General features: G+C 36.2%; 1 protein-coding gene across 4 annotated transcripts; it reads right to left on the bottom strand.

Moving 5' to 3' along the window:
* Positions 1-2,436: 2,436 nt before the first annotated feature.
* LOC121975036 lies at positions 2,437-26,477 on the bottom strand. 4 transcript variants are annotated; one of them, XM_042526391.1, is made up of 8 exons: positions 26,188-26,477; positions 25,634-25,833; positions 25,148-25,539; positions 15,427-16,007; positions 5,757-6,067; positions 5,630-5,680; positions 3,450-3,835; positions 2,437-3,038 (listed from the first exon to the last, which is right to left on the bottom strand). In XM_042526391.1, exons 4-8 carry the CDS (start codon positions 15,981-15,983, stop codon positions 2,589-2,591), a joined length of 1,755 nt encoding a protein of 584 aa, XP_042382325.1. In that variant the 5' UTR covers positions 15,984-16,007; positions 25,148-25,539; positions 25,634-25,833; positions 26,188-26,477; the 3' UTR covers positions 2,437-2,588. The 4 variants fall into 4 exon arrangements, with proteins under 4 accessions (XP_042382325.1, XP_042382324.1, XP_042382327.1 ...); XM_042526390.1 differs by having other exon boundaries at positions 25,655-25,833; XM_042526393.1 differs by lacking the exon at positions 25,634-25,833.

The following is a 26,477-nucleotide window of genomic DNA, read 5'->3' as shown; positions in this document are numbered from 1 at the left end:
CAAAGTCGTCTGAGCTTCTAGCAGTTACTGCCAGTTGTGGAACTTCATAGACATCGGGATGGATTATTTTTTCAAAAATAATTTAAGCAACTGTCATCCCTTGTGTAATAATAATTTGTTGGGCAGGGTGGTTAAAAACCATTATCTTGATTTCACCCCTATAATCAGAATCAATACCACCAGCCCCTACATCAAGGCCTAAGTTCCACGCGACACTTGATCGGGTTGCTATGCGACCATATGTTCCCCAGGGAATTTTCAGGCTCAGCCTTGTAGAAATTAGGGCTCGCCCTCTGAGCTCTATGGCAGTAGGTCTATCAGCCGCTAAATCAAAACCCGCAGCTCCTGATGATTTTTGTTGTAGCATCACTGCATGATTAGTTAGTTTATGAACTAGAATAAAAGGGAATTCTTCCTTATCTGCTGTTGCCGTGATTAGGTTGTAATCATCTTCATATCCTAAACATATATCAATGCCAGGATGCTTCTCCGTAAGGACAGCAATAAGTTCATTTTCCTCATTCTCGTCTTGAGGATCCCTTGCTGCAGTGTAATTAGAAAAACTGATAGATATTCTTCCATCTGTAAGGTTTCGGCTGTTTACCTCTGTTGGTTGTGACGGAAGGCAAATTTGAGTTGGGCGTATAACCCAATCTAACTCAAGTAGTGGTGTTGTTGGATAACGGCGTTCTGGTAGAACTCGTACTCCATGACTTGTTAAATAATCCACCACGCCTTGAACTTCATATGCAAACCCAACATTCGAGGTATTAGATAGTCGTCCAACCATGCCTCTTGTAATTAGTAGGTTAGTTTCTCCGTTTCGCCACTGGTCATATCCCCTTGTAAGGATGGATATCTGTATGCTCCTGAAGAAATCATTAATAGTCATCATAATATTAGGTATAACATAAATCATTTGACTTCCTCGTGTTAAGTCAACTTCCATGGTAGCCAGTATAGCTTGATCGCCCATCCACCGATTGTCTCTGAAAATAACTAGTGCCAGAACACCTTCTTCTTATCGGTGGAGTGTTTGTATTCTTACTAGGAGAATTCCAATATGAATATACTGCATCCGGCTTCTTTGAAGTCGATGAAAACTTTCTTCTTGTATAAAGTTTTGGTCTACCTGGTTAGAATTGATTACCAGTAATGGTTCTTCTGATCTATGAACATAGATCCGATGATGTTCATCATCTCTTCTGGAATGATAAAGTACTTCTGCCCGAACTATTGAGGCCCGTTCATTCATGGATGTTTGAAGTTGGACTTGTGGATCCAACTGTTGCTCAAGTGTATATACCGGAGGAGCTCTTCCCGTGATTCTCCTGCCGATGCGTTGTGCAGCTCTTCGAGTATTATGAAGCCTTCGTTGATTCTGTCTATATTCTCGTATTTGATCTTCAAAAAAAGAGGTTGGGGCTGAAGTTGTGGTTTGACTTACTAATCGTTGTTCCGCCATTACTTCTTGAGCTTCGCTTGCTCCTGTTTTAGTAATTGATATGGGTCTTGGAAGACTCTTAGTTTTCCTATTACCTCTTTAGGTTTTTCAGTTTTGCCAAGGATTAAGTTTTACAATTTTGAGATTAAGTCCTTAGGTAATGTTGTGGACAGAGGTGGCTCCTTGATAATCACTTGGTTTGGCAAAGTCTGCTGCTGGTGTTTCTATGGGATCGGTTGCTTGGATGGCCTCACGGTAGGGTAGAGTATTTTTGGTGATAACATAATTGCTCATAAGATTAAAGGTCTAGAGGATAGTATTGATCCTGAAATTGATTATCGTTAAAAAGGATAGTTCCTTACCAAGCTAGACTCACACAAGCATTTGCTTGGACTTATAAGGTCGTTTGTCTGTGATGTCAAGGTAAGACTTGTTCTTTTGTTAGCTTTAATTAGTTTACATAATACCAACATTTTAATAATAATAGTTCATGAAAAAAACTAACCTTGTTCTGATACCAAAAAGAGAACACTTGTGAGAAGAGAAGAAAAACTTGGAATATAGATAGCTGTGGATCAAGTAACAGGGAATAAATAAAGAAATAAGATTTAAGAAACAGACTCTTCTTATTTAAAACCTCATGTCGTGGAATTTTTATGTTTAGATTTTTCGAGGATAGCGTTTAGACTTGTTTGAATGTTTCCTTCAACAATTTGAACAAGAAGCTGAATTTGGGTATTATTTTACTTAATGATAGTTGATAATGCAGGGGATCAAAGAACTAAGTTCTTATCTCATCTTTGTTTTAATTCCACTGCATATTTTATTTTGCCTGTTAATATAGCAAAAATCACTAATAACCCCTCTCTATCAAAGAAAATGACCTACAGGATTGTGGGGATGACTCTTGCCACCATATTCAATTGTTACAACTACAAACGACTGTATGATACCTGACACAACGAGACTGTTGGGGAATGGAACCCCAGGAATAACCAAGGGTAGTCGTATCATACAACTTTTGTTCAGTTAATGAATGTACAGTCGAGTCAATGGATGTACAGTCGAACACTAACTTGTGTTTTTTTTTTTTTGCCAGTCGGTCTTGGCACGTAGCCTCAAGGGACCTGAAGTCTCAACACACTCATGTCTTCTTGCCAGCCAATCTTCGCAGCTTAAGCCTCTCACTCCTCCAGAGTTTAGGGCTTGAAGCCAGAAGCTTCTCAGTCTTAGAAGGACCACGAGTATGAGCCCTGCTGCTCCTTGAAGAACTAGATACATGAAGCTTCTTACTCTTTGGTTGAGGCAGAGCAGCAACCAAACGGGCTTGCCTCTTTTTTTTCTTGGGCTTTCGTCCTCTCCTTTTACCGGTGTAGCAGGGCTTCAGAACTGTTTGCGATGGCATTTCAATATTAGTTTCTGGTTGACTTGCTTCTCGCACTGGCACCATCGGTGCAGTACTTTCGTTGCCGGAATGGATCTCGCTGTTTGACTTTTCCATATCCTCAAGCTTATCAGTTTCATGACTGGCATTCTCAAAGTTCTGATATTCTTCCTCAGCTACTTGGTTATCAATCAGCACATCTTCTTCATTCTGCACCCACACAAGATAGAAACCAATCAAAAGATATTCTTGATAATATATATTCAATAAATAGAAGAATAATTGACATTTTAATACCTAGTTTATTCCTAATACTCTGATTACATAAACATGGTCCAAGCACTAAACCTCTCCTCAGGTTGATAAATAAATGATTTTCAGAGCAGTAGCTATGACCAACCAACAGTTTTCTAAAACAAAATTGGGTAGGACACTGGAAGCCCTGTGGGTTCCCAGTTTTCCTGTTGAAGTGCTTCTATAAATAGAATTGGGCCAGTTTGACCTCTAGCCGGATGACCACTAGCCAGTTCCAGTTCAACCAGTCAAACATGCTGATCTGGCACAGGTTTGAAAACACACAAGGAAGCAAGAAATACAAAGAGCAGAGAGCAGACTTCTTACGTCTTTGCACAAGTCTCTCCTGTGGTGCTGATCGAGGGTTACATCACCAGCAGACAACAAGCCATAGCTTGAGCCTTCACTCACAGGCATAACCGCCTCCGTCTCACATTCAGATTCATGGTGTGGTGGTGTACCTGGCAACCGAGTTGACAATGTACCTCCACCAGTAACATTTTGCAGAAAACTCACGGGTGGATCTCCCAGAAATAAATTGGCATCTGATCGAGCTCTTACATCTCTGCCCATTACATTGTTGAGCTGAGTCTTCAACGTCACAATTCGAGATTGAACAGATTCAATGTTCAAAAGAACTTGTTCAAGGGAACCATCGCCGCCTTTCAAGCCAAGCAACCACTCATTATCATCATTGCCTATGATGTTGTCATCTGATGCAATCATTCATGATAAACGTGGTCAAAAGATGTCACAATGGATAATATAAACAATCTTGTATTTCTATAAAAAAAAAACCTAAATTCTTAAGAGTTAAGCAAAAATGTCTTAGAAAATTTTGAATTTTGAATTTCTGATATACGTTATTGTCTCAAAATAAAAGATATCCGTGAAAGTAAATCTCAAAAAATAGTTATCTTACAGGTAGAATATGTTTTCACTAACTGAATTGTTTTAGGCATAACTAGTGCTCCTAGGAAGAAATGACACAAAGGCACTTATTTTTCCACAGCGTTCCTCTCAGATAATTTCCAAAGCTAGTTATCATTCTATTCACTGGAATTGTATAAGCATGTGAAGCAAAAAAGAAGAAAGACTATTTAAGGAACTAGATTAGGAGTGGAAAGAAAGCAACACCCATATTCTTCTTTTTCAGGTCCACTATAAAGCTAACTCATGATTTAATCTCAGGTTACAACTCAGGATAGCACATTATTACGAAGAGTGTCGTTGGCCACCAGATTGTTGGCTTGTTGCCAGATAGACATTCATTGATGAATCATAAAAACTCTATATCGCTTAAAGTAATAACTAAGGCTGCATACCGGTCCTGTGTTTGACGAGCACATGAAAAAATATCAAATCAATAAATTTGGTGAAAAATATAAATTAAGTTTTTGATTCACATTCAAATTAATCATCCTAAATAATTCATACTTCAATATGGATTATTTTGTATGGTGACAAAACATATGGCTCAAAACAGATAGCATTTAACATGCATGACAAAAATGTAATCCAAACAATAAATACATCACAAAACACATCATTTAACATATATGTCAACCAATCAACCAGTACATCGAAGGAAAACTTACAAGATAAACTACTCAATACATAACATATGGGTCTTGTTTGTCTATGCGGCAAAATTGTTTGTCATTATCTTAGACAGGATTTCAAATTTAACAAGCCAGGATTAATTTGGTTTGAATAACTTTTATGTGGCCATGTTAAGAGAGAATGTTTGGTATCTCATGCATAGCTTGTCCTCCATATAAGTGGTTTATGTTAAAACTTTTAAAATATTGGGTAGGAAAAAAAAACAAAATAAACTACAATTCTAAATTACATTTTCTCCTTTGAAAAAATAAGGTATACAGAAAAAAATTACTAAGAGTCAATTTAATGAAGAACGAAAAACACACACACACATCTTATAACCTTTCTCTAATTTAAAGGAGCATTACGAGAGTTGTGATATCACAATCCTATTTCATAATCTTTTGAAAGTAAAAAACCACTCAATCTATCTGGAAAATCCAATGTAGAAAAAAAATATATTTTAATGGAACAAATACATTATTTATTGTAGTTATGTATTTCTTTGCATCAGAAAGTGGTAAATGAAACAGAAGTCTTCAGGTGATGTTTCATGCCAATCTTCTTTTCCCTTCATATAAAGTTCAACTAGGGAGTTAGATAACCGGATTCATCCGCTCAGCAATTGTCATACATGTTCTCAAATAGAATGTTTATGCAACGAAGTGACTTTTCCTTGTTAATTCATACTGCTACTTCATCTTGTGGAGGTTAACACATTTTCATCATCATCAACAACAACAACAACAACAACCAAGCCTTATTGTTGTTGTTGATGAAAATGTGTTAACCACACATTTTCATCATATCTCATTAATACTATGCATTACAACAATAGAATAACTACAACACCATTTATTTTTTACCATAATCAGAAAATCCTGAACATATGCAGAAAGCATTACCTTCACCACAATCATCAACTGAGTGGCCATCTGTATCAGTTCTCCTATTCTCTGCACAACACTAGCATAAGTTACCATGTGTTGCATTAAAATGGCAGGAAAATAAGTAAATTGAACTGATAGCTACCATAGTAAGAAAATACAACATGATTTGACATATATGACGATATGTCAACTTTATCTTCTGTTCTTTTCCTTTTTCTCCTTTTCATGACTCTTTTCTGATTGTTTCGAGATGGGAAGGGAACTGATCTAGAGCCAGAAGTATCTAACTCAATAATCTTCGACTGAAGTTCTTTTTCATGCTTGTATGAAGCAAGCTCCTTATCATACATTGAAGCTTGCGAGAATAATTGTTTCATGCGCAACTCTAACCATTGGCATCTCCACAATAGAGGACTGATACATTTTCTCCATTGGGCATTCACTTTCTTCTTCCTGGAAAGTTGAAACGTCCAAAATGTTCAAAAAAACGAATTCATTTTTGAAATCAAGAGATATCTTTAAACACTAACAACTTTTGTGACTAATGGATTATATCAGTCACCAACTATGTGAAAATTAAAACCCAAGAATCCTGGTACTCTATACTTGCCTTTTGCCATAGATTAAATTTTACACTATGAATATCTTAAAAATTTGTGCATTAACTGATTTATATTTGTTTTAGCATGCTTATATTTTCTAAAAATAGTATCTGAAAAAAATTAGGATCCTAATAGATCTGGGAAAAATAGGTGATGCGCGTAGGTTATATACATTTGTAGGCATTGTGGCGCACATCTATTATGAGTATAATCCATGTTTATTGTACCCTACTTCATTATAATGTCTTACTTCCATTTCTTTTATTCGGAGATCTGCTCTTTGCTTGTTTTGATTGGCAGGCGAAAATGGAGTGGAAGGCACATTGAAACAACTTTGGAAGATCAACAATAGGGGTCGTGTCAAGAAGCACGGCCGTGTGCCCTCTCTCGAAGCAAAACAAGGCAAGTCGTGCCCTGAGGCACAGTCGTGCCTCCCAACAAAGAGCCAACAAGGTATGGTCGTGCCTCCCACCTATAGGATTCCAGGGTGTGGTTGTGTGAAACCACACGCTCATGCCATATTTCCAGAGCCAAAGTAGGGAAGGGTCATACAGCACGGTCGTATCTCCCTATCCAGGGGCAACACACACCCTGATCATGCCAAGAAGGCACGGTCGTGACACAACTCCCCTATAAAAGGGGTTTTCTCCCCTTTGTTTTAGAGGGGATGTTCTAATCTAGGGTTGGGGACTCTACCCCTTTCCTTAGATAAGAGTTCTCCCCCTTGGGGGAACCTTAGAGCTTCCTTCGCCGATTTCAACAATCCATCCACCTTCGGAGCAAGGATTGCAAGCAAGAAAACCGGCGACGCGTAGATAAGCATTCTCCTCTCTTTATCTCGTGTATTGAGTTGTAGATTGTTATTCTTCTTGTTTCTTATTTGTTATCCTTTCACAATAGAATAGATTCTCCAGATCTAATATGTAAGGAGTAGTTGTGATTCAATGTAAATTCTCCATAACCAGAACCATGTATTTGGTTGTTTTCTTATTCAATGATATGTTTTATAGACTTGTTTTTATGTGTTGTGCCTTATATGTGTTTGATGAAATGTGTATGAGGTCGATACATTTAGATGTAGAGTTTTGGTCACCGTGCAGAGTAGGTGCTTTGGATTGTATGACCAAGGAGCCCTATGACAGAGAGTATCCTCAATTCAAGGAAGTTCATTAGAGTTTGAGGAGTTTTTCCTAAATTAATGTGAGGAAGTGACTTACATAATCTAGCGATTGTATGATCCTGTGACAAAGTGTATCTATTTAACCGGACTTTCTAGGTTACCTCTTTTACTTAATTGCATTAATCTACCGTTAGAAAATAAATCAGATAACTCTAGCAACTGTATGACCGGGGATCCTAGGGTATCACTTTAGCCAGACTTTCCAGAGTTACTTCTTTACTTAATGGTATTAGAACTTAGGTAAACTCTCCAATGCGATCTTTGCGAGGTTGTGCCGGACTTTAGTTAGAAAGCTCTACAAGAATGTAAGCATCGAGTTAGATGAACAATGCATAGGGGCATTAACTAGCATTATAATGAAACCAGAATCCTAAATTCGTCCCCAAATCCAACTTTAACTCACTTACTCTCACTCTCTCTCTACTCTCTCCTCTCTCTCTCTCCCCCTCTCTTCTGTCAATTTCTTAAGCATTCTGACAAACTACTTTCCAATTATCTAGATAATTCACCTTACAAAATCAATTAGTACTTAATCAACAATCTCTGTGGGATCGATATACAATCATGCACTTGTGGTTATACAATTAAGTTTTTGGCGCCGTTGTCAGGGACTATTTCTGATTAACTGATTAGCATATGAATTACTCTAGATATTTGTCTTTTTTTTTTTAAATTTTGTACTTTTTTTAATCAATACAAAATTCGTTAGGTGCTTTGCTATGTCATGATTACTTTGGATTAAATTTGTTATGATTTGTAGAGTTTATGTAACTTAACCATGACTCCATATATCATATTCCAAAAAGATGGTAGATTTGGATTGAAAAAATTAATAATATCTGTAGAGTTTGCGGTAGCATCCCATCCAACTGCTATATGTCACTTCTTCCAAAAGGCTACTAGCTCTATAACAGAACTTCAGTGCTTATTCCAACCTTAATATCAAGATATGTATGATTCAGTTCCTAGTATTTCTAGTTATGACTGGGGATCATCAAACTCAGAATTTTTAACCCTAGCACACTTTTGAGCAAAATGAGCAATTATAACTGTAGTATATCCCTGACCCACCTCAACACTACAATCAGGATGGGATAGATCATCAAAATTTTGATTATAATAGCATACAAGGTGTTGAGAAATTTTCTCAAGCAAATGAGAGTCCATCAGAATTTTAGGATGATACACTGTTAGACGGACCACACCAATTGCAACTTGATGAGCCAACTTACTGGGACTCCCAAGACATGGAAACTCCAGCTCCCAGTTAGACAAAGACCACATTTCAAGATTTAGAAGAACTCATGGTGTAACGAGGGATCTTGTTTCTCCAATCCCTACATCAAGTTGATGAGTCAAGTCCATATTTGGAGATACAGTTAAATCACGTGTTTGAGGGGATGGAGTGTAAAGCTGATGGCGATTGTGTCCATGATTCTATAGGTCTACATGACTCCTATACTACTGTTCATGGTGATGATATATTTGATGATACTCTGGACATTGATAGGACTATTGATGCATGTTCAACCAACTTTGTTGTTCTTATTGCAACTCCTAATAATACATGCTTAATTGATGATGGGATTATAGATAAGGAAGATGATGATATTAGTGTGCAACCCTCCGAGTGGAAAGTGGTGGATAGCTGGAGACCCAAAGCTGGACACTCCCACTCTCGCCAATGCCTCAATTTCTTCATAAAAAGGTCTCAACATTAACTGTAATAATTGTGCTCTTAGCCTAGATACTTCAACTGCACTGTCTCCAACCTATAGAGAGAATCTTCAAGGAGAAGGAGAGAGTGATTCCTCATGATATTTTTCTCATGATGAAAGTTCCCTCCGCATTATAGGTCATTAGCAAGAAAGTCCGGAGATATCTTACGTCGGCAAGATCACGATTTAAGAAACCTGAATAAGGGATCGTGTTAATGACCTAAAACAAGCGCTTCTTGGGAGGCAACCCAAGTTCTTTCTTGTTTTCATTTAAGCTTTTAGTTTCTTTTCTTTTTCATAACCCAAACCCTCTACTTAGTTTTTCTTGTCTTATCTTCTTTTTGTATAATTCAAAGTTGTGAAGGAATGCAAATACCAGATAGAGGAGTATTTTTAGCACATGAATGTCTCAGCCATTTGGAGCTCATTACTTGGTAACTTTTCTTATTTCAAACCCTCCTCCATACTATATTTCTTATTTTCATTGGGACAATGAAAGATTTAAGTCTAGGGAGATGTGTACATGTTGGGTTTTAGATTAATTTTTGTTATATTTTTTTTACATAATAAAATATTTCTAGTTGCATTATACATCACATCATAATTTCATGTGGTTTATTGTTACTTATGGTGCTAGTATGTTTAGTGATCTATCTTTTTTATCAATGTTAGCATAAAGTGAGCAATATTTTTACTGTAAGAGTTTAAGTATTGACATTGTTTTATGATCTCCCCCACACTGCCTTGTTTTAATGTAGATAATTCTGAAAATAGTCATAATTCATAGAACTTAATTATTACTAGTATTTCCATGATAATTTCTCAAACTATATTTTAGTTACTAGATGAGGCTCGAATCATGTTAAATTTATTTGGAAAAATTAAAATATCCCTACATTTACATTGATGTGCATTTGTGTTCAAATGTTGCACCTTGCAATCACTTAGAGAAAAAAATTAAAAAAAATGAATAAGGGATATAAAAAGTAATTGTCGTGAGTGGAAACTAACGAGTTACCCCTTTAAGACTGAGTTAGGTTACTGGAGGAAAGAACTGCTATGTTTTTCTTAATATTGAATACGCCTTTAAGACCCTAGGTAGATTGACAAGCATGAAGCATGTGAGTGGCAGATAAGTGTCTATCGCTAGAAGCATAAGGAACATGATCTTATGACGGCTTGACTAGGCTTAGGGATTGAAACTTGAAAATTTCAAGTCATTTTACACTAAGCATGGAGAACTATTATTTAGGTCGTACTCAAACAATTTTTGTATCTTGCTGAAATCATTTGATAGGATTAGACAGATTCGCTAAAGATTACGATACACTATTTAACCAGTCTAGAGTGTAGATTTTTGCTTGAGTACAAGTAAAGGTTTAAGTCAGTAGTGTGATATGCATAGATTATATATGTTTCTAGACATTGTTTGATGCACATCTACTTGCATTTCATGAGTATAATTTATGTTTATTTCACCTTACTTCATTATAATATCTTACTTTTATTTCTTTTGTTCGGAGATCTGCTCTTTACTTGTTTTGATTGATAGCACACTAATTTAGAGCGAAATGAAATGGAAAGGCGCATTGAAGCAACTTTGGAAGATCAACAATAAGGGTCATGCCAAGAGGCATGACCGTGTGCCCTCTCTCGAAGCAAAACAGGGGCAAGTCATGCCTCTAAGGCACGGTCGTGCCTCTAAGGCACGGTCGTGCCTCCCAACAGAGAGCCGACAAGGTCTAGTCGTGCCCCAAGGCACGGCCGTGCCTCCCACCTGCAGGATTCCAAGGTGTAGCCGTGTGAAACCACATGGTCGTGCCATATTTCCAGAGCCAAAACAAGGATTCATGCCTCCCCATCCAGGGGTGACACATGCCCTGGCCATGCTAAGGAGGCACGACCGTAATGTAGGACCGTAAAGATGCTAGAAGGGGGGAGTGAATAACGTTCGTCATTTTTTCGGAAATCACGAGAATATGCAGCGGAAAATAAAACAATCGCTAACTCAAGTTTTTTTTACTTAATTTGGAGCCTTCGACGACGCATACACTAAGACCCGTACTCGCTGGGTGCTTTCGTTGAGCAATCATTATAATCACAAAATTATTACAAAATCAAGTACAATGTAGTAATTAAATTATACCGACAACAGAAGAATGAAAACTTAATCATTGGTTGTCGGAATAGCTTTTTGATATCCCCGAGACATTTTCAAAGCAACACATGAGTACGAAAGTCGTAGTAATTGATGATTTGAAATTGTTGGTCGAAACTGCTTTTATAGGCTATTTCGGGCACCTAGACTACGAAATGCGGACTGCTAACATGGCTGCACCTTGTCAAAACTTCATCTACGAAGTTTTATCCACCTCCGGGGGCCTGACCCTAAAGTGTGCCGACCAACCAAAGTACCCCACCTCATCCTGCCGCTTATTGGGTTCGGCCCATTCCAGACGCCTGGAGCAACTCCAAGTGCCCGAACCTCCGAATGCCTAGAAGCAATCCGAGTGCCTGGAACCCGAGTTTTCCAGCTTTTTCCCTGCATTAAAGTGTTAGTAAAAATACCCTACAACTTTACACAGTATAAAATGAACAGAATGATTATTAATTAGATCCTGTCTTCCCAAGATCAAAATTTAGTTATGGTCTCAACTTAGACTTCCAAAATGCCTCTAAGCTAGACCGGCACCTACAACCTCTAACTGGGTCTTGCCCTTACTGGAACTCTCTCCTCTAGTGCTTACCTCACTTACCATTACAGACCTACTTGACTCTTCGACCCACTAGGTCTTCCTGTCAAATACCCCATCTGGATTTCAGCAAATTGTCAGGTCCCGCGGACTCAACTGGACTTCCTGCCAAATCTCATGTCACTTCTTGACCTATTTGAATTTCATGCTAGTTATCAGGTCCTTTAGACCTAACTGGGCTTCAGCCTGGTGTCAGGTCTCTATCTTTCAGTCCTGCACACTTGGTAGAAAGGTTAGACAACCAACACATCTAACTTTAACCTATTTGTCATATATCAAAACCTGATTATTAATATAACCTACACCAACACGTAACACGGATCAGGAAGGGTCATGCCCCTGCCTATGAAAGAGGTTTTCTCCCCTTTGTTTCAGAGGGATGTTCTAATCTAGGGTTGGGGGATCCGCCCCTTTCCTTAGAGAAGGGTTCTCCCCTTGGGAGAACCCTAGAGCCTCCTTCACCGATTTCAACGATCTGTCTACCTCTGGAGCAAAGATTGCAAGCAAGAAGACCGACGACGCATAGATAAGCATTCTCCTCTCTTTATCTCGTGTATTGAGTTGTAGATTGTTATTCTTCTTGTCTCTTGTTTGTTATCCCTTCGCAATGGAGTAGATTCTCCAAATCTAGGATGTAGGTAGTTGTGATGTAATGTTGATACATGAACTATGTATTTGGTCGTTTTCTTGTTCAATGATATATTTTATATACTTGTTCTTATGTGTTGTGTCTTGTATGTGTTTAACAAAATATGTGTGAGGTTGATACATTTAGATGTAGAGTTTGGTCACCGTGTAGAGGAAGTGTTTTAGATTGTATAACCAGGGAGCCCTGTGACAGAGGATATCCTTACTTTCTAAGGCATTCTCTTAAAACGGAAATCAATTCTCTATAAGGGAAACTAATTAGAGTTTGAGGAGTTTTTTCAAAATTAATGTTAGGAAGTGACTGCATAATCTAACGATTGTATGACCGAGAGCCTGTGACAGAGGATATCCCTTAACCGAACTTTCTAGGTTACCTCTTCTACTTAATTGCATTAATCTACTGTCAGGAAGTAAGCCGGATAACTCTAGGGTATCCCGTTAATTGAACTTTCTAGAATTACTTATTTACTTAATGGTGTTAGAACTTGGGTAAACTCTTCGGTACGATCTTCATGGAGTTGTGCCGGACTTTAATTAAAAGTCCTGCAAGAATATAAGCATGTAATTAGATAGACCAACAATGTATAGGAACATTAACTAGCATCATATTGAAATTGAAATCCTAGATTCATCCTCAAATCCAACTTCACCTTAACTCACTCTCTCTCTCTACTCTCTACTCTCTCTCTCTCTCTCCCTCTCTTCTCTCAATTTCTTCTCAAACGTTCGTGATAAACCACCTTCTGATTGTCTAGATAATTCATCGTGTGAAATCAACTAGTGTATATCGATATTTTATTACTTGATAACTATGCACTTGCGATTGTACAACAATAGGTACTCTTTGGATTTCCACATACGAAGACGGATGGATTTTCTCCAATAAGCATTTTGTTCTTCCAAGAAGTTGTTTGTCCAATTTGCTAGAGTAATATTGGCCATGTTTAACAAACAAATTTATCTAAGATATCAAGAGTATCTTTAACCTCTGAAGTCATGACCAATTTATTCAAGTTATATTTGTGTGAATTGTGGAAATTAGAACTGAAGGATTGTATTTCTTTTATATAGCATAGGAAGTTAGTTCACTTAGATTGATCTCAGGTCTAGTTATTTAAAATTAATTTCTCATCTCGTGTTTCAGACTTGTTTGGCATAGTTCTGGATAGTGATAAGAGAACGGATTGGAATTTCATGCCATGCTAGGTGAACCAAGATTTGCCATTCAATGTGGGGAACAATACCTAACATAAGTTGGCACAGGTAATCTAGGTGGATCACATCCTGTGATTTCTGTTGCCAACACCCCACTCACAAAGATTGCTCATCCCATGAGTTCTGTCTTGATTTTAATTGTTGGCCATGGGTGGGAAGAAAAGAATATATAATAATAAAAAGGAAGGGATGAAGGTAGTGACGTACTGGAGGATGTGGCAGTGGCGAAGATATCATGGACACACATAAAGACATGGAAAAGGAGGCACTAAGTGATCTAATCAGGTGAAAGGGATCAAGTGCAGTCATGAGGGTCTACTGACAGTGTGATGTGCTGTGTTAAATTAATTGGGATGTTAACTAATTGATTAATTATATGATTTTTAACTTCAAATACACATTTAAAATTATAGAAACAAATTGATTAATCACTAGTTATATGTCTATGGGGGTGGCGTTTAATAATTCAGAAAAACATATTTGTAAATTATCCTAATTATAATGCATATTTAATGTAGGATATTAATAACGTTTATATTTAATTAAGATGTATATTTATAAAAATTATTGTATTATAATAATTAATTAATTCTTAATTTGTAGTCATTCATAATTTATGATTTTGATGGGTTATATTTACAATTGAGTAACTAATTAGTTATTAATTATAGCTGCTTCAACAGTAGATGCTTAATACTTCTTTTGCTTCTAATAAGGTATAATTGTTACTTAGATGCTTGTTTGTAACTTGTTTATTTAAAATTTCAATTCAAATAACTTTCTAATTATTATAGCCATATTTTTGAAAGTAAACAAGCCAAGTGCAAGAATATTTAGGATTAAAGGTCATCTCAGAATGCTTAGAAACATGTGGAGTGCTGACACAATGCTGTGAACGGGAATCAAAACTCCAGCAAGAAGCTCTACATATTTTTAATTAATTTGTTATATACTCAAAAGTCAGTTAATCAACAAAATTGAATACATTGAATATGTTTTAGTATTCTTAAAAAAAAATTTGGTGTTTCAAGTGAGAAGTTTCTTAGCTTTTGAAAATTTAGAATTTTTAATATGATATTACAATACACGCAATCTATGTTATGCATTCTCTAGGGACCTGCTTCAACACAACATGATCTCTACTAACGGCATGTGTCAAAAATTTAGGTTCCCTTTACCCTATGTTTTGACTTGAGAACATGATATGTTCAACACCTAGATTCGTACTGGGGTTCAATGCTCCTATACAAGTGACCATAAGATAGAATCCATCAGAAAAAAATTGAATCTAGAGTTCCACTATTAAAGTAACCAATTACAGTCCTTTAAAGTTTCATCTAGGCATGAAAATGTTTGTCCTAACATAGTATATCATGTCTTCATACTACTAATCTAACATGTCTCCTCTGCCAGTGACTTTCTCTTCCAATATGTTCCACTCTTCGCATCAATTTTCCTAAAGTTACTCAGCACCCTCAAGGCACATATATGACAGACATCTAGAATAGTCTCCTTTATTTTAGCTCCTCATAACTTCTAGCCAATGACTTGATTCAATCAGAGTCTATAGTCCCAAAAAAGGGGGGAAAAAAGTAGATACAGTGGCATAGTTACAGATAAAATAATCGTATAAAAAAAAGAAAAATGAAAAAGTAAACACTTAAAAAAAATGATGATTGTGTCTGCAAAAGCTTACCTAAAATCCCTATTAAGCGCATCCAATCCAGTGGGATCCCCATTTGAAGGAACAAACGGTGAATCAACTTCCATATCCCCATTCTCCTGCTTCATCTCACTCTTTAAGCCTGAGAAAGTGTCCCCAAAAGAGCTCGAATACTCAGTTGCATCTGGGTCATCAAAATTCACTGTCTTGCTATCAATGCCTTCTGTGCAACTGACAATGTCAATTTCCTGATCCACGTCATTGTCAACCTTATTCAAGGAAGTAGAGGATCCAACACAATAATCAACGTCTTCACCTTTGTTTGTACACAACAATCCTGATGCATCTTTGTCATCCACCAACACCAATTTCTCAGATTTTAAAATGTGGTTCAGTTTTCTTTCGTCCAGGACATCTACATCCCTGGCTGTGTCTTTCAAGGAACCATCACAGAGTATGCCATCTTCACCATTATCTGAACAAAAACCTACAGCCTCTTTTGTGTCTGCAAAATCCTTGTTCTCTGATTTTACTGACACGTCAGATTTACCTTGTTCATTGGCATCAGACAAAGATTGAGCAGGGGCCATGGTACCATAAATCTCTTGGACAGCCTGAAATACCATCATGATAGGGATATGAACATGTCTAAAAAACCATGTAAATAAGTCTCAAGCCAAAAATAAATATGTTTCCACAAAAAAGACTACAACTACAGAAAATTTTCACCCACAAAAGATTATATCGAAGTCACAATCATCAAGAATTCCAAACTCCATCTATAAAGGAGCATTCCACAACCAAAGCTTGTTGGAAAAGTGAACCAAAATGATTGAGAGAATAGTCCGGCATTAGGAGTTTCATGGTAACAAAGCTAGTTTATATTGAATCACAGCCAAAGATGTTGTGAGAAATATGGGTGAGAGACTCTCTTATGCGCGTGCCTATAGGAGGTTGCAAATTGAGTGCTCAGATTACATTAATTCCGATTGGCTTGTTTATGAGCACGACCTGTGATTTACCAAGCAACCCAACCTAGATCAAGAAAAAATTGCCCAAGCAGTCCATCCAAGCGTTTTGCCACTCAAGATTTTCATGTCACCTCAAACCTGAAATGGGTGCACTAAGGGTCGGTCATTGCAGGCCAACCATTAATCACCGGATGTTGGAGTTTTGTACCAACAAAGGCAAATAATGACCAAGTAATGGTCATTATGTTGCAGAATTAATGGCTGCTAGAATTTTAAGCCTATAAATAGAGGCTTCCTTGGACAACAAAAATCCAATCCAATCATCCACACGCAGTCACTCTTCCACACTGCTCATCCTCCACCTTGTTCCTAGTGATAGAATTCGGATACATGTTCAATTCACCATTGTATTATGAGAAACAACATACATCTATTCAAACCTCTAAGCACTGCCGAAGATGGAATGAATCTATTTTATAGAAACGGTGTTAAACACTGACCTCAACTGCTCTGCAAAGTCCCAACTCAGCCTCCCAAGTTCCTTGGGAGTTGGGCTTCCCAAGTGATCGACGACTCTTTCCTGCTAGGTTTCGATAGGATTGTAAATGAACTAAACGTTCGTGAACAAGTTTGGTGTTCGACTTAGTAAGAGATTGTTTATGTTCGTTTAATATACACAAGATTAATTAAACAAACAAGCTTGTTAAGCTAAACAAACGAGCTTGAACACATATGTGTTCAGCTCGTTAACGTTCGTGAACAATGTTCGTGAATAACATTCATGAACAATGTCACGAACCATATTCATTAATAAAACCCTTTTCAATATGTTAAATAAACAATAAAATAAAATAAATAAATAAATTTAAGTTATCAAGCTCAATAAATAATCAAACAACTAAAAGTTTCAAATAATCAAACAAGCTTGAATTGAGAGCTCGATAACATCTCGAACCAAGCTCAAGCCAAGCTTGAATTGAGAACTCGATAACATCTAAACGAACCAAGCTCAAGCTCATAAAAAATAAACCAAGTCAAACTTGAACAATCATTTCAAAAGCTTGGTTCATTTTAAGCTCGGCTCGGCTCGATTACCATATCAAAAAAACTTGAACACCCCAAAGCTCAGCTCAACTCGGCTCGTTTACAGCCCTAGGTTCTGAGTTGGGCGGCTAGGCCTTCCCTACTCGATAACTGGACCTTCTCAACTCGGCCTTCCCTGCTCAGCAACTTGGCATCCCTAATTTCAACCGTCTAAGCCCATCTTAGCAGACCATATAAGTTTTAATTTTTTAAAATTCAGTAATTTTCCATTTACTCCGGCACCAACAATCTTTAAACAATTCGTTTTGTTGAGATAACAAGTGAAAGTGTTAACAAGCAAGCTGCACAAGACTCACAAGCCCCTTCTGCCTTGGTTGTGATTATTATAGTCAATCATAAGGAGAAGCCAGAGAAATTCTAGGTTGAAGTTCAAGCGGTGGTAGAAAAAGATGTTCTTCTATCTAACTACGCTTAAATGGCCTAGCCTAATTTTTTTGATAGAGGAGCCTCCTAAGTAGGTTGAGAAGGACACCAAGCTATAAGATCGTGAGTCATGTCAATCAGGAAGAGTGAAATTTAACGTTCCACCCGTCAACCGACATGACACCGAGCTTCGAACCTCGAGATTGCAAAGGCCTTACGGCATGCTGTAGAGGCACCACGACCTCGTGTCAGGTCATAGGATTATTATTTTTCCCTTTTTCCCCCCTATTTAGATTTTTTTATTTTTCACAAATATTTATTTTTTGTCTATTAGTTTCTTTTCCCTCCCTCTATTAATTTTTTTCCGCTATCCATACATGAAAGAAAAAAAATATAATTTATTTTCCTCCATTCGTCAACGGTTAATTCATCCATCCATCCACGAGAGGTAAATAGAAAGAAAATAAGTCTCTTTAAGGATGAAATATATATATATATAGAAAAATAAAAATATTAAATAAATATAATTTTCAACCTTATAAAATATACAACAACAACCATACATTATCCCACTAGATGGGGTCAACAAATAAAATATGCTACTATAATTTTTTTATATAAAATATACTACTATCAATAAATTAAATTATTTTATATATAAATTTAGTTTAATTTTAAATTGATCAAAATGAATTCAAATTAAATCTAGTTTAAACCTATTTACTTGGTGAAATTCAATTAACTCTATTCGACTTTTGCTCAATGAGTATCAAATGTTTTACAAGATAATATCAAATTTGACTCAATAGTAAGTATCGACGACAATTAAATATTAATAAATATTTTTAAATTAGTATATTTTATATTTTAAAAGTTCTGAAACTATAATGACACTACATCGTATCGTTCTGATCACAAACTAAAATTTTGATAGCTCAAAATTTTAAACCTTGAATGACATTGATGTTGTAGAAGCATGGAACCATTCAAAGTTTCTAAGCCAAAATTATATTCTCAATTGTCTTGCCAATTTGTTATACAATGTATACAACATGAAGAGAATGACAAAGGAACTATGGAATCTCTTGACCAAAAATACAAGACAAAGAATAAGAGGGCTAATAAATTTATTGTTGACCGACTCTTGAACTATAAGATGGTCAACTCCACAACAATGATCGGTTAAGACAAATCCAAGAGCTTTAAGTAATCCTATATAAGAGTAGGCATAGTAATGAGTGAAACCTTTTAAGTAACAACTATCATTGAAAAGTTGTACCCACCTAGAAAAACTTCAAAAACTACCTAAAGCATAAGCAGAAGGAGATGAATGTCAAGAAACTCATTGTTACATTTTGCATTGAGAAAGACAATAAGAGTTAGAACAAAAGAATGTTCTGCTATTGTTAAAGTCAATGTGGTTGAACATGATCAAAGAACGAAAAAAAAGACCCCTAGTTCATCCAACAAAGGGGCTAAAATGGGACCCGTAGGAGGCGTCAGTAAGAAGTTCCTTGGAAAATGTTATAATTGTGATCAAGTCAGTTACAAATCCTCGAAATGCAAGAAGCCGAGGAAGAGGTGTTAGGCAACGAGGGGCTAGACTTGGACCTTTGTATTGTGGTCTCCGAAGTAAACCTAGTGGATTCAAACCTGAGACGATGGTGGATTGATACCAATGTTGGTACACTTGTGTTCCAATAAGAAGTTGCTCCACAACTTTAAAGAAATCAAAGATGGAAAAAGTTGTTCATGGGGAATCTGCAACCTCGAACATCAAGGGCCACGGTAAAGTGATTCCAAAGATGGTCTCAGGAAAGAAACTGACTCACAACAATATATTCCAACAATTTGAAAGAATGTAGTGTTCGAATCGCTTTAGGTATTTGAGTTGGAGTTAGTAATTCTATCTAAAAATGAAATATTTATAGGGAAGGGTTATGTATGTGATGGATTATTCAAACTAAGTGTAATGGTTAGTCAGCCTAAAATCAATAAAAAAAATAACTCGTCTATTTAGTTTCTTGAGTCTTCTAACTTGTGGCATGGTAAATTAGGACATGTTAATTATACTTTACATATTAATTAACTTAAAAAGCATGCCTACATTCCAAATTGATTTGAAACACAAGTGTAAAACTTGTGTTGAGACAAAATTAATAATGTCCTCCTTTCAATCAATATATTAAAAGTAGTGAACCATTCGACTTAATCTATATAGACATGTGCAACTTAAAAAGGGTATAAACACGAGGTGGAAATAAATATTTCATCACTTTTGTTGATAATAACACAAAATTTTATTATATATATTTTTGTAAAAGTAAAGATGAAGTAAATGAGAAATTTGTTATCAATAAAAATAAAGTTGAAAACAAACTTAATAAAAATTTAGGTGGTGCACAATGACCAAGAAGGTGAATATATATCACCCTGAGTTTTATATTGAACATGGAATTAGAAATGAAACAATAGCCTCATATACTCCTTCAAAAAGAGAAGCACAACAACAACAATAACAATTAAGTTTTATCCCACTAGGAGGGATCAGCTTCCTTCAAAAAGGCAAGTGTTTCTGCTTAATTTCAAAGAGGAAGTAAGTTCCTCAAAACAAACATATGAAACACAAGAACAAGATGAACCCGATGAGGCTGAGCATAAATGAATAAAAAAACTCGTATAGAAAAAAATCATTGATATAGATTTTCTTACTTTCATGGTTGAAAGTGAACCTCAAAACTATTTAGAAATTATAAGTTCTTCTAACAAATCTCAATGGAAAGAAACAATTGCATTTGAAATTGATTTGATCGTGTAAAACCATACTTAATATAGGTGGATCCTCCTCAGGATGTAAATCACTAGGTTGCAAGTAGCTTTTTAAGAAAAAATGAAATTAAATAGAATCATTGATAAATACAAGGCAAGATTAATAATTAAAGATTACTAACAAAAAGAAGGTATTGATTACTTTAATACTTAACAATAGCCTTCATCATAATATTACTAGTCGTTGTCGCTTCATGGAATCTAAAAATATGTAAAGATAATTATTTTAGAATTTAGAAGCAGAACTTTACATGGAGTAATATGAAGGGTTTCTACTTCAAGATTGGAAAACAAAATTTGTACATTAGTGAAGTCGTTATAAAGCTTGAAACAAGCTTCAAAGTAGTAACATGAAAAATATAATAACACCATGAAAGAAAATGAATTTAAAATTAATGAATGTAACAAATACATTAAAGACATAGGAAATAATTGTCATTTTATGTCTTTATGTAGATGACTTATTATCATTGGAAATAATGATAAAATAAAAATCCATTAAACATATGTTGAACTCAAGATTCAATTAAAAGGCATCGGCCTAACTAATGTACTTTTGGAAAGGACTTGTTATGAGTCAATCTCATTACGCGGACAAGGTTCTTGAGAGATTTAATAAAAATGATTCTATAGTGGCATGAATTCGATAGATAAGAATTAGCGTCTATTGAAAAGTAGAAGTGAGAGTATTTCTCAGATAGAGTAGGATTATTGAAAATCATGTATAAAGATTATAGTTGATAAGTTGTACACAACCAGATATAACCTATGCAATGAGCAAACTAAATAGATACACAAGTAATTTTGGTGTTGAATACTAGAAAGAGATAACAAGAGTATTAACGTACTTAGTGTTAGGATGTATATTAAAAGTCTAGCTTTTTGTATGAACATTTATTTTGAAATAAGAATCACATTGGTCAAATGTCTGCATTTAGTTAAATGCAGTTGTCCATTTAATTTATATTGTAGATAACATGGTGTGTAGTGTCACACAGAAGATCATGTTATCGGTTCTTTATAAATTATAAATAGTAGCTCACAACCAAGATGGATTGGGACAAACCATTGGAATGGTTGTAGTGTAATTTGGTATTAGTTTATTTTGACTATAAAATTACACTAGTACACTATGTGTGTATTGAGCAGGACCATTTGAGGTTGTTCTTTTTATACTGACTGCATAAAAGAACATAACCTCTGTTATTATGGATGTGCATACTCTTAATCCCGATATAATAACAAGCACATATACTTAGTATTTATTTCTTTAATTTATCAATGGGTGAGATTTATTCGTTAAATCAATAGGCCCGATAAGTTAGAAAATAATATTATTTATATAGTGTGTTGTTGATTATAGAAGGAAACTGTGTCCTAGTTATCTAGGTTGATGATGTCCCCTTGAGGAGCTCATAAGGATTGTCATGTAAACCCTGCAGGTGGACTTAGTCCGACATAACAATGAAGTTGAGTGGTACTACTCTTGGAGCTAGATATTAATTGAGTTGTCAGTAACTCACTTAATTAGTAGACATTCGATATCTTAAACACAAGGAGATTAATGCACTTATAATAAAAAGGAGCCCATAATGTAATTTGGGATTGGTGCGGTAGTTCAATAATAACTCTTTAGTGGTATGAGTTATTATTGATGAACTTGAGTTGGGTGTTCGGGTCGAACACAGGAAGCTCAAGCTCAACGGGAGGCCAAAACCAATTCCTCCTCTCGGTCCCTGTTGTAGCCTCTATAAAGCCTCGCGTTCACCCGTTTTGATTTTCCTTCTTACCCAAATGAGGGGTCGGCCACATCCTTGCTTGGTGCCCAAGTAGGGGGTCGGCCAAGTCCTCTTGGTGCCCAAGATGTGGGTCGGCCAAGCCATGCTTGGTGCCCAAGCATGGGGCAGGCCATACAAGAAGAGAAAAGGAAATTTTGTTGAAAACAAAATTTTGTTAAAATCTTTCCTTTTATAGCTTTCTACAATGGATTAAAAGAGATATTTTAATTTTGTTAAAATCTTTCTTTTTTGTGTAGTTATCTACAATGGTTAAAAGAGAGATTTTAATTTTGTTAAAATATTTCCCTTTTTTTTTTTGGAGTTATCTACAATGGTTAAAAGAAAGATTTTAATTTTGTTAAAATTTTTCCTTTTTTGTAACCAACCATTATAGGAATAAAAGGAAGATTTTGTTTAAAATAAAATTTTGTTATAATCTTTCCTTTTATAACTATTTACAATGGTTTAAAAGAGAGATTTTAATTTTGTTAAAATCTTTCCTTTTTTGTAACCATCTACAATAGCAAATAAAAAGAAATTTTATTAAAAACTTTCCTTATTAGTCGCTAGCAAAGATTATAAAAGAGGAGGAGGGGATGCTCTCTAAACACAACCAAGGCTCCTCTTCTAATTTCTTGTGGTCGGTTCTTCCCTCTTTTCCGTTTCCTCTTCATAAGGGTCGCCGGCACTTGGAGAAGGACCTTCACCTTGTGGCCGGTTGCTTGGAGGAGAAGAAGAAGAAGAAGAAAAAGAAGGAGGCCTCTTCACTTTGTATTCTTTGGTGGCCTAAAGCTTGGAAAAGAAGGAGAAGGTCGGGTGTCTTTGTCTTGGTAGATCGTCGCCTGCACGACGTCCAAGAGGAGGAGAGGAATACAGCAGAAAATCAAGAGGTCTTTAGGTTACAAAGAAAGGTATAACTAGTTATTTATTCTGCAGCATACTAGTTTAGTTTTTCTTTGTATAGATCCTAAAATACCAACACAAAAGGCTTGCGATTTTGTGTTTCGATTTTGTGCTTCGATTGAGGTCTCTTTAGTTAAACCTAGGGTTTACTGTGAGGAGTTTAAATATTCAATTTCTTTGAAAGGCTTTGTCTAGGAAGTGGTGGATGATCCCATAACCAAGAAGGTCGAGTGCCTTGCCAACGTGGAAGTCAATCCTTGAAATAGATATTTAATCAACTTCTATAATATGGTTTAACTTCTGAAGAATACATGAGTTGAATTTGGAGTAAAAATGTTAAGTTTCGTTTCCAATCCAAGTTTAACTTATGAAGAACACGTGGTTTGAACTTGAAGTAAAAATGTTAAGTTTCGTTTCCAATCGAAGTTTAAGAACACATGAGTTGCTAGGAAAAGTTCTGTGCTTGTACAAATTTTTATACAAGGGAAATAGAACGGTATTCCAAGTAGCACCCAACACTTAGGATATATCCGTGACTATGGACTGCGCTATCCACCTATTGTCAATGAAGGGTACAATGATGCAAACAGGATATCTGATACAAATGACTTAAAGTCTAGTAGTATTTACATTGGAAGTTACAGTCATTTCATAGAAATCTTCTAAGTAGATTGTAATAACTAAATCCACAATGGAATCTTAGATTTGTATACACTATGATAAATAGTTAACTATTGGACTGGCATAGAGTCATATGTATAATGGTAAGTTTAAATATATATATTGTACTTTCAACTGACTGTCGACTATGTGAAGTCAAAGGATAATCTAGTAAATCCACTAAACAAATAATTAAAAAGAGAATTAATTGTAAACTCATCAATGGGAATGTGATTAAAGCTTATATAACAAGTTAATACAAAGGAAACCCGGCTTATGATGACAAGAGATCCAAAAAACTAGATTTAAAGGCGCAATATGTATAATGGTAAGTTTAGACATATATGTCGTAGTTTCAACTAGAGTTATCTCTATTGCCTGTGAAGTCAAAGGATAATCTAGTGAATCCACTAAGCAAATGGTTAAATAGACAGTTAATTGCAAACTCATCAATGGGAATGTGATTAAAGCTTATATAACAAGTTAATACAAAGGAAATCCAGCTTATAAGGGACAACCTAACTACACTGACTTAGTAGATTACTATAGGGTAATTACCTAATGAATCAATAGTAGTCGTCTAGTGTGAAAGTTAAGTGCGTGACTTTTAATGATCCTTATGCTTTCAAGCAGAGTAATGCGGGTTACTCTTAATTAAGAGAGAGAAATGGAGCAGCTTTAAAAAATAATTGTAAGACACAATTCTTAGAATCTCTTGCAGAATCAGGTGAGTATTAGGGCCAAAACAAACACAATCATGAGAACTGAATTATATCATGAAGAAGTTTAGGTGAAATATGTCATCGTTTATACAAACGGCAGATTAGTTCAAGAACATCGCATCCACTAGGCAACGAGTAAAGTAAACATATCTTCACAAATAAAGGTTCAAAGGGTAAATCCTACCTTTTCTATATAGGATTCAAATGTTTAATGTTATCGCCTGTACTCTTGATTTTCATTTATGTGGGGATTGTTGGAAAAGTAAATGAAAATGAATGGGCGAATAGTATCATATTGGGAGCTTCATGGCAACATGATTGGTTTATATTGAAGCACAAATAAAGATATCATAAGAAATATAAATGTCTCTCTTACGCATGTTCCTGCAAGGGGGTGCAAATTTAGGATCTGAATTGCACTAACCTCGTTGACTAATGTAAGAGAACGACCAATGCGTTGAATGTCAGGTCGATCATTGAATGTCAGGTAAAAAATTACCCAAGCAGCCCAGCCAACATTTTGCCACTCAAAATTGTTTTCCTGCCACTTCAAACCTGAAATGGGCACATTAATTGTTGTTGCCTAGAATGGCCAACATTAATCGTCAATTGTTGGTGTTCCAAGCAAGCAAGGCAAATAATGGTCGAGCAATAGTCATTATATGGTAGGATTAATGGATTTTGAGCCTATAAATAGAGACTTCCCTGAGCAGTAGAAATCCAATCCTCTTGTTCCCAATGATAGCATTTGGGTACACGTTCATTCCGCCACGAACAAATATTATTTGGTTATGAATGTGGTTGGGCAGTTGTATCCTGAAAACAAACATCCATTCGAACCTCTAAGTGCCATCGGAAAGGAGACAAATTTATTTTAAGAAAACTGTGTTAACATAGGTCTCAATTGTACTATGTAAAATCCCGATTCAACCTCACGATTCACTTGGCAGTTCAGCTTGCCAAGTGATCGATAACTCGACCTTCCCTACTCGGTTTCTAGCTCGACTTTCTCTACTCAGCAACTCGGCCTCCCTGCTTGACAGCTCGACCTTCCTAGCTTAGCCTTCCTTACTTGGCAACTTGACCTTCCCTGCTTGGTAGCTCAAATCCCTAAGTTCAACAATTCAAGCTTTTCTCAGCAAATCAGATAAGTATCAATTTTTAAATTCAGTAATTTTTCCATTTACTCCAAAACCAACAATCTTAAAAAAGCCAGCAAAGCCAACTAGGTAACAACCCCTAAACAGAAAAATATAGGCCACACTTTAAAAAGAGAAAATAGCCTACATCTAACTCGACACCAAGAAAACAAATAATAGAAGATAATAGGAAGATCTTTTACTCAGAACTTCCCTCCTAAACACCGAAGCATGTGCCCAGTAGGGAGAGGGACAACCGTCTTCCACCCAAAATAGTGAGCTCTGAATAGAACAAGAAGAAAAAAAGAAGGGTGGGAAGGATCACCAATATAATTGGGAAAGGATCGCCTGGATCTCGCGGAGAAGGAGCAGCAGATCTCAATTAACCAGATCCGCAGTCACTGGGAGAAGAACTCGGCCACACGAGACGAGATGCTCAACCACACGAGAAGACCAGGAGGTGCTCTCCAATCGCGCGCCAGAAGCTCGTCGATGCCGGATACCTCGCAGTTGGATGTGGCGCGGAGGAAGAAGCTCGAGGAAGGGAGTGAGATCGAGAGGAGAGGAGAGGCTCGAGTGGGTTTTTTTCGGCGCAGGAATCCGTCGTAACATTTT

This window comes from Zingiber officinale, chromosome 4B (assembly GCF_018446385.1).
Source record: "Zingiber officinale cultivar Zhangliang chromosome 4B, Zo_v1.1, whole genome shotgun sequence".
Classification (NCBI taxonomy): Eukaryota; Viridiplantae; Streptophyta; class Magnoliopsida; order Zingiberales; family Zingiberaceae; genus Zingiber; species Zingiber officinale.
The sequence above is the reverse complement of the archived record's forward strand: the minus strand, read 5'-3'. Positions and strand labels throughout refer to the sequence as shown.